The 8,571-nt window shown below is 45.5% G+C and overlaps 1 protein-coding gene across 1 annotated transcript in view; it reads left to right on the forward strand.

Moving 5' to 3' along the window:
• Positions 1-8,571, forward strand: part of Dao (D-amino-acid oxidase) — a 31,648-nt gene that overhangs the window by 15,218 nt on the left and 7,859 nt on the right. Inside the window, exons 2-5 of the mRNA XM_005396478.2 lie at positions 2,730-2,931; positions 3,560-3,674; positions 5,720-5,796; positions 7,462-7,527. Coding sequence (XP_005396535.1) covers positions 2,738-2,931; positions 3,560-3,674; positions 5,720-5,796; positions 7,462-7,527 — 452 coding nt within the window. The 5' untranslated portion in view covers positions 2,730-2,737. The remainder of the gene's footprint in view (positions 1-2,729; positions 2,932-3,559; positions 3,675-5,719; positions 5,797-7,461; positions 7,528-8,571) is intronic.

Raw genomic sequence — 8,571 nt, forward strand, 5'->3', positions numbered from 1 at the left:
ACCTTCAGATCCAGCCACTCCGAAAATTACACCTGCCAAACCTGGCCTCCCACCTGGGTCTCCCACCTGGCCTCCCACCTGTGTTCTTCCTGGCCTGAGCCTGAACTTCTCAGGGCACCTCAGGAGATGGTCTAGCCCTCACCCTCCCGGCATCTGTCTCCCATGGCTGTTTCTCACCCAGTCTCTGTGCTAGGGTAATATTTCAATCCTGGAGTGAAACTATGGTCTAGCTGTACTGTGGCAATCAACCCCTTTCCAGAATGACACCTGATTAAACTCTTTCTGGCAGTATGATGGGACTGCACTGGATTTCTTCCCACACTCTATCCCAACCATGAAGAAGTCACTCCCCGGTAAAACCCCACGCTGCTTTTTTAGTTTATATCAGCTGTGGGCTTTTCTTAGCGCTAACCACTGCTGGCTCATCCGTTATTTCTACCTGAAGTGGAGCCTCTTCTAAGTTTACATCTTCTCTGGGATGTTGGACTTGTCCTCGCTCTACCAGGCGGGTTGTTTGACAGTAACCTGTGTGGCCCTTTGCTGAGAGCAACCAGTATACAGAACCAGCTAGGAGTTGGCAGCTTGACGCCCCTACTGTGTGGGGGTTGTCCTTGCCAGAAATATTTCTTTACCTAAAAAATCCGAAAACAGAAACAAGGGGCAGGAAAAAGATGAATCCTTAGGCGAAGAAAGAAAAAGACTTGCGGTACAGGATACCAATGCTGATGCCAAAATGAAGGATTCTAAAGGGTCAAAATTGCTGGGAGAAACTGAAAGGGGCACTATGCTAGCTGTCTTCGTAACAGTAGGACAAGTCACATCCAGGCAGTACCCTCAGGTAGCGTCAGAGACTGCAGTGGCAGCAGGAACCCCTGTGTGGCCACCCCACCACCACACACACGCCCCGTCTGCACGGCTCCTGGTGGTGATCCTAGAACAGGGCCATCCCAGAAGGTAGAGATACAAAACAGAAAACTAAGAACTATTGTGCTTCACTTGTTAAACCAAATAAGCATTGTCTACCAGGAATTTATAATATTAATGTGACCATGTTGGTCTCCATGGAAAATAACCTCTTTCAAGCAACTAAGAAATGAAAGGAATACTTCAGAAAGGACATGCGTTTTCCTGAACTAACTCATCAATTATCTTTCTGAACTGGGAATCCTGGAAGACATAACTTCTAGGCTAATAAAGAAAGAGAGCAAAAAATCTTTCTGAATCTCAACTACCTTCTCGGCCTGCCATTGACTGGTGTGCCCCAAGTACGATGCTACACCAGGTATCAGGATCTCCCCTGTCAGGTGACTTGAATGGAAGGGATTGGCCTCAGGTAGAACCCCAGGCCTGAGGATGACTCCGGTTCTGAAGAGGGTGCTATACTTGATATGACATCCACTGGCAACACGAGCGCTGATATTTTAGGAGAGATTCGTGGTTTTGATTATTTCCTTCTGAACAGCCTGCTTTCTCTAGAAAAGGTTTTGCACAGAAGGGAACGAGAAAGGCTTCTGATTGTTTCAGAGGAAGATTGAATAAGTGCCCCTTCTCAGCTTTCCAGGCTGTTGCTACTATTTCAAGATGTATCTAGTGAAAGAACAGTGATATGGTTCTTGCTACATGAATCTGTATTTGCTGCTGGTAGGTTGTATATTTAAAGTGATCCAGGAAAAAGAGAAAATATATTATTATAATATGTATAATAATTTTAGGATATTATTATAAATATGTAATAGAAAGAAATATATAAAAATACTGCTAGGTCTTCTAAACTTCTGAGGGCTCAGCCAGCCCAGCACCCCAAGGCAGGCTGAGTTCCATGCTACAAGACCCAAGTTATGAGGCCAGACCCTGCACCTGACATGTTTGTAGCTATATCAAATAACTACCAGCCCGGCACACAGTAGGCGTGGAATAAGTGTATGTGAAGTTCACTTGACCTGCAATCAGTTCTCAGCAACTCCACTTACCGGCTCTGTGACCTTGGGTAACTCACTTCACCTAAGACTTCCTTTCCTCATCTGTAAAATGGGACCAATGACAGCAGCCTCTAATTCACAAGAATGTTTTGAGACTTAGATGAAATGGTGTGCATGAAACACTTAGCACAGAGGCTGGGACACAGTAGAAAGACCACAAGTTCACTGAATCATCTTTTTTTTTTGTACCAGGAATCCAACACAGGAGCTCATGCTTGCCAGGCAGGCGCTGTGCCACTGAGCCATATCCCCGGCCCTGAATCATTCATTGCTTTTGCGCTGAACACTTGATCTAACATGTTAATTCTTCCACCTATCCTCCGAGGTGTTTACTAGAAGTTGAAGTTCATGAGGCAACTTGTCCAAAGTTAGTGGTTCATAGATGGCAGCTAAGACTTGAAGCCAGGAGTTACTGTCCTAACCACCAGCCCCACCAGTGTACAGCTGGTAATGTGCTCTGCTAACCCTTTCATATTCCCAGCCTGAGACAGAACATCCAGACAGACTCGCTTACGAGCCATGTGACTGTGGGCAAGCGACTTTGCCACTCCATACCTCAGTATCTTCCCCCTGCAAAGTGGGAAGGTGGATAAGCCCTACATCTTGGAGCTATGGGTCCTAGTTACGAAGTACTGGAAGGGCTCCATGGTGTCTGGTCTTTTGCAAGTCTTCAGTACGCGGTGGCAATGGCAGTGATGATAGACGTAACCGTGATGGTGATGTGCCTCAGCTACCCTTTCCTTCTTGCAGCTGACACAATGCGTGTGGTGGTGATTGGAGCAGGGGTCATCGGGCTGTCTACCGCCCTCTGCATCTATGAGCGCTACCACTCAGTTCTGCAGCCGCTGGACCTGAAGGTCTACGCAGACCGCTTCACTCCCCTCACCAACACTGATGTGGCTGCCGGCCTCTGGCAGCCCTATCTCTCTAGTCCCAGCAACCCACGGGAGATGTAAGTGAGGGTCTCACAGGGCAGTCTGGGGGGCGTAGGGGGATGGGACGGCAGAGGGGGCACTCTCCATCACCACCCTTGTTCTCCTCACCAAGAATGAGTCCCTGTGGAAGCCTGGGCACAATATAAAGAAAATACCAATGAACCGGATGGCGGCACATACGTGGTCTTAGCTATTGGGGAGGCTGAGACAGGAGGATGCTTGAGCCTAGGAGTTCATGACCAATATGGTCAATATGGCAAGATCCCTATTTCAAGAAAAATTTTTTTAAAAAGCTAGACTGAACCAGGTGCATCACAAACTCTAAAGTCAGGTCAAAGCCTTCATTAAAATTCATCAGCGACCTGAGCCCAAGCTGGACAAGCACTCCGGGGGTCGTGATGAGACACGTTTGGCCTCCTTGTTCTCCATCTTATGAATGGGGAAATGTTGGGCAGTTTTTGTTTGAATGTTTTTGTGGGATAGGGGGGAGCTATAAGCATGGTGGGCATTGCAGGAGGGAACATACTGGATGTCTGGGTCTAGGACATGGCCCCACCAGCCTAGTCAGATCTCTTGCCTGCTAACCTGAAGGTTGTTGTCCAGCTCGGGGCATTAGGTGACCAGGATTCTGGGTGACCCTTTCAGGGAGTGGAACCAGCAGACCTTCGACTATCTTCTGAGCCACATCCATTCTCCCAACTCTGAGAAAATGGGCCTGGCCCTGATCTCAGGCTACAACCTCTTCCACGAAGCTGTTCCGGTGAGTGAAGAGTCCTTGACCTTGAAGTAGGGCTGGGGCCCTGCGCCTGTGGATACTTTCAATACTATAGGCAACAGACTCCTGGTTTCCAATTAGGCTCACTTCATCACTTCATTTTATGGCCTTTTATTTTTGGAGAGGCAAGGACAAGGTCTTGTTATATTGATCAGGCTGGTCTCAAACTCCTAGGCTCAGAGAGCCTCCTGTCTCAGCCTTCCATGTACTGGGGCCTACAGCTGTAGGCCACTCTGCCTGGCTAAAACTAATTTTTAAAGGCCCAACTAAAGAGGAAGGGAGGAGAGGGGAAGGGGAAATAAAAATAATTAAGATATGTACATGTACCAACTCCCTATGAGGAATGAAATCATTATATAGTACAAACATGTGCAAATAAAAAATTAAAAAAGAAAAAAAGCTCAACTAGAATTTTTTTTTTTTTTTTGGTTTTTCTCCGGTACCGGGAACCGAACTCACGACCTTGGGCTTGCCAGGCAGGCGCTTTTGCCGCTGAGCTAAATCCCCAGCCCCTCAACTAGAATTTAAAGTGAAACTAGCCAGGTGTGACAGCATACATCTACAGTTCTAGCTACTCAGTAGGCTGAAGCAGAAGGATCAGTTGAGACCAGGTGTTCCAGGCCAGGCTGGGCAACATAGCAGGAACTCATGTCTTAAATATATATAGGAAAAAAAATATATATATATACATATAATTAAATTGGAGAATAAAAAAAAAACACCTTCTGATGGACAGGTAGATCTAGCAGCCTTGGATTGGTATGAGCAAAATTCTTACCTGTTCTGCGGTGGTGAGTGCTTTATACGACCCCAGAAGCTGTCAAGCCTCCCTGGAGATCTGAGGGTGTGTCTCCAAGATGGAACCAATTGCTTGTGACACCAAAATGGTGCCAACCTTTGTCCTAATACAACAACAGGGACTCATTTAATTCTTACAATAGCCAAGAAGTGAGTTATCCATTAGGGAAGTAAGTTATCCATAAGTGCCACCATTACCTTCATTTTATAGCTGAGAAAGCAGAGCCCTATAACAATGGAATAACTCACCTACAGCCACAGAGGCAGTGCTGGACCTGGGTGCAGTCATGCACTCCTGTAATCCCAGCACTCTGAGGCTGAGGCAAGATTGCCAAATTCAGTTCTACCCTGGGTAACTTAGTGACTGAGTAAGACTGTCTCAATTTAAAAAAATAAGAGCTGGGATGTAGCTTGGTGGTAGGGCACCCCTGGGTTCAATCCTGTTTTAAAAACAAAAACAGCTGGGGATTTAGCTCAGCGGCACAGCACCTGCCAGGCAAGCATGAGGTCATAAGTTCGGTTTCCAGTAGGGGGTGGGGCGGGAAGCTAAGGCAGAGCTCAGATTTGAATCCAGACAATCTCTGAGTGCATGGTACCCACAAAGGAACAGCGCAGGCTTGAGAGGTGTTTTCAGGGTACCTGGAGGAGTGGCATAGCTCAGTGCCCCACTTCCTGTGCCACCTTATATGATTATTCAGTCTCTACCACTACGCTGAAATGTTGTCCACACTATCTGTCACCTTCCATGGGTCCAGGAGTGATTTTTTAACTCCTCAGGGCAGATAAGAAAACAGAGTCTCAGAGTTCACAGCAGGAAGTGGTGAGGTCAGGGTCTCCACGCAAGTTGTCTGACCCCCTCTACCCACTACTTTCTACTCTCATCATTCTGTGACTTGTACCATTGCCCTCATCCTCCCCTATTTCTAAACTTTACCCCATCTTTCACCCTGAGTCTTTCTCTCACTCTGAGTATAGCAGTTAAGAACATGGACTCTGGAGCCAAATCATGCGGGTTCAAATCTCAGCTCTCTTAAGTCTCAGTTGAGCCATCTGTAAAGTGGGAATAAGAATAGTATTTCCCTCAATGGCTTATTATGAAAAATTCAATAGATGCATGTGAGTTAAATGCATGGGACAGTGCCTTGCACACAGAAGCACCGTATACATTAGTGTTATTATCTTTATGACTGACTGCCACACATCCCTGTGCCTCTTCTCTCCTTCCTCTTCAGGACCCTTTCTGGAAGAACATAGTCCTGGGATTTCGGAAGCTGACTCCCAGAGAGCTGGATGCGTTTCCTGATTATAGGTGAGGTTATTGTCATGCACAAAGGGGCTGAGGTGCCACAATTCAGACAGAATTGTCCAGAAGGCAGAGGAGAATGGGGACACCAAATTTCCTGTCCCATCCAGCCTGAGGGCCCCTGGAATCATGGTCCCTGGTGTCTGTCCATGTGGGCTTTGGGTTGGGGAGGCAGAGGATATGAAATCCCAGATCTCAAGCCCAAAGACCACATGGATTAGTCAGCTTTGCATCACTGTAACAAAATACTGGACACGGGCTACTTGTGAAGTAAAGAGAATAAGGAGAGATTTGTTTTGGCTCACCGCTGTGGAGGTTGAAGTCCAGAGTCAGGCATCTCCATGGGTTTGGGTCATTGGCGAGGGTGGTACATCAATGCAGGAGCACGTGTTAAAGTTCACATTGTAAACTACGAAGCAGTGAGAGGGGATGGGTAGGTTCCCACACTCGCTCTGGAGGGAAGCACCCCCAGTGACCTGATGAGCTCTCACTGGGTCCCACTTCCTAAAGATTCCACCACTTCCTGATATTGGTGCATTGGGGGACCACACCTTTATATATAGACCTGTGGGGGATGTTCAGTATTGAAACCATAGCACTCCATATTACTGCCTTGCTTTGTAGATGGGGAAGTTGAGCTTCAGAGAGGTCAAATGACTTTCTGAGATCACACAGCCATGTGACCAAACTAGGATTCCAACCTAGTTTATGTGACTACAAACCCTTTTCTCTTTAGCCTGAGGTCTCTCTGGTCCTCTCTTCACCCATGTTAGAATCCCCTCTACAAATGCACATCCAGTTGCCATTTGCATTTCCCAATGCCAGGGCTGATTTTGTCTGATAGAAAACAGCTTGCACTGGGCTCAAAACTGCTCTTCCTCCCCTACCATGAGTATTACCCAGTGGTTCTGATATAGGACATATGACATAAGGATGATACATGGCCCTCCATATAATCTAACGGAAATATCATAACTCCTAACCTGCTAGCTGTCTGAAACGCTGAGTTTGTGTTCTCTAAAACTGAGCAATGAATTCTAGGAAAAACAGAGGTTAAGAGAGGAAGAATTTATTGAAAGAAAGATACCTTCCATCTAAAATAGACAGAAAGGGGACCAGAAAATGGGTTGCCTGATGACCCCTCTTCTCAAGGGTGTTTTATTGAGCAAAGCCATGAGGTGAGGCAGGTTCAAGTTGGGACAAAACTACAACCAACTAATAAGATTACAAGTATAGTCGCTTAGGTAATATTGATCAAATGGGGATCAGATGAGAAAACAAGCCACACAGCAAGCATACAAGGACTGAACAAGGATTTTCTGGGAAAGCATGGGCTGGGGAGGTTTTGGTTCCCTGCCCAAGGTGACTGATGCCTAATTAGAATATAAATCACTGCTGTTCATCCCTAGGGGAAGTTGTGGGCATAGTCCTTCCTCTTTCTGGAAGCCTGGTCTGCAGTGAATGTGTCTCTCAGCCACAACTGTCTTCTGTGCTGAGGGCCCAGCCCGGTCTGACTGCCTATAATATTTATAACCAACTTAAGTGCTACCATAGTTCTTGGTCTAGCTTTTGGGGACCTGTAGAACAGTACTGGCCCCCTCTCCACATGGCTGCCTTCAAAAATGTCTGATTGTAACCTTTATTGTTACCTTTCATCTGCTGTGACTGTAGCTATGGCTGGTTCCACACAAGCCTGATCATAGAGGGGAGGAGTTACTTGGAGTGGCTGACTGAGAGGTAAGATTTGAAGGTTCAGTGTGAGGAAGACACCTCCCAGGGACCAAGCTGTAGGAAGAGACCAGCCATGGGATTCCTCTTCTTTTGCCCAACCCCTAGGGTTGAAGAAAACCCTTAGGTGAGGCGTGGGAGCTATCCTGTTCCTGGTCCCCCCTGTGCACCAAGGCCATACTTCTTTCAGCTGGCTGGGCTTTACAGCCCCATGAGGGGCTTTTTACCTGTTATATTTGTTAGCAATCTTATGAAAATTCCTAATGTTTTTTTTTTTTTTGGCTTTTGGCTTTTTTCTGGTACTGGGAATCAAACTCACGACCTTGTACTTACCAGGCAAGCACTGTGCCACTGAGCTAAGTCCCCAGCACCCCCTAATGACTGTATAATTGTTTTAAATGGGTTCACTTAAATTTTCTAGATTATTGACATCATTTGCAGAACATAGTTATCCTTTATTTATCTCTGTCTCTCTTTTCATCTTTAATTGCTTTGGCCAGTACTCCTAGAACAATGATAACTCATCAGGTGATAATGGATGCCCTTGTCTTATGCTTGACATTAATAGAAATCTCATCATGTTGCAAATTAGACAAAACTAGCTTGAGGGAGATTTTGACATTATAGTCATATACAGTCAATCATATTGAGGAAGACTGCATATATTTTCTATATTTTACTACTTTAGTCATACTTAAAAAATATGGAATGAATGGAGACTTTTATCCAATGATCAAGGGAGATATTTTAAAATATAAATTTTAAGATTCCACTTCACCTTAGTGAATTAGAATCCCCTGGGAAGGTGTTCATTCAGAATTTTGAATTTAAGAAGTTCCCTGGAGGATTTTAGTATCATTGAGGCTTAGACATTGCTGTACTGATGTGCTCACTTCTCCTAATAAGTGTGGGACACTTATGGTTCTTATCCAGAGTCTTCTAGGAGAAAATGTTACCAATATTTTTTTTATCTTGAGGAAATTTCTAGATCAGACATTATACTTTAGCTTATCTATGTCAGCTTACTTCCTAGTCTTTTCTTTTTCTTTTTTT

The sequence above is a fragment of the Chinchilla lanigera genome, unplaced genomic scaffold (genome assembly GCF_000276665.1).
Source record: "Chinchilla lanigera isolate Chin_1 unplaced genomic scaffold, ChiLan1.0 scaffold00054, whole genome shotgun sequence".
Taxonomy (NCBI): Eukaryota; Metazoa; Chordata; class Mammalia; order Rodentia; family Chinchillidae; genus Chinchilla; species Chinchilla lanigera.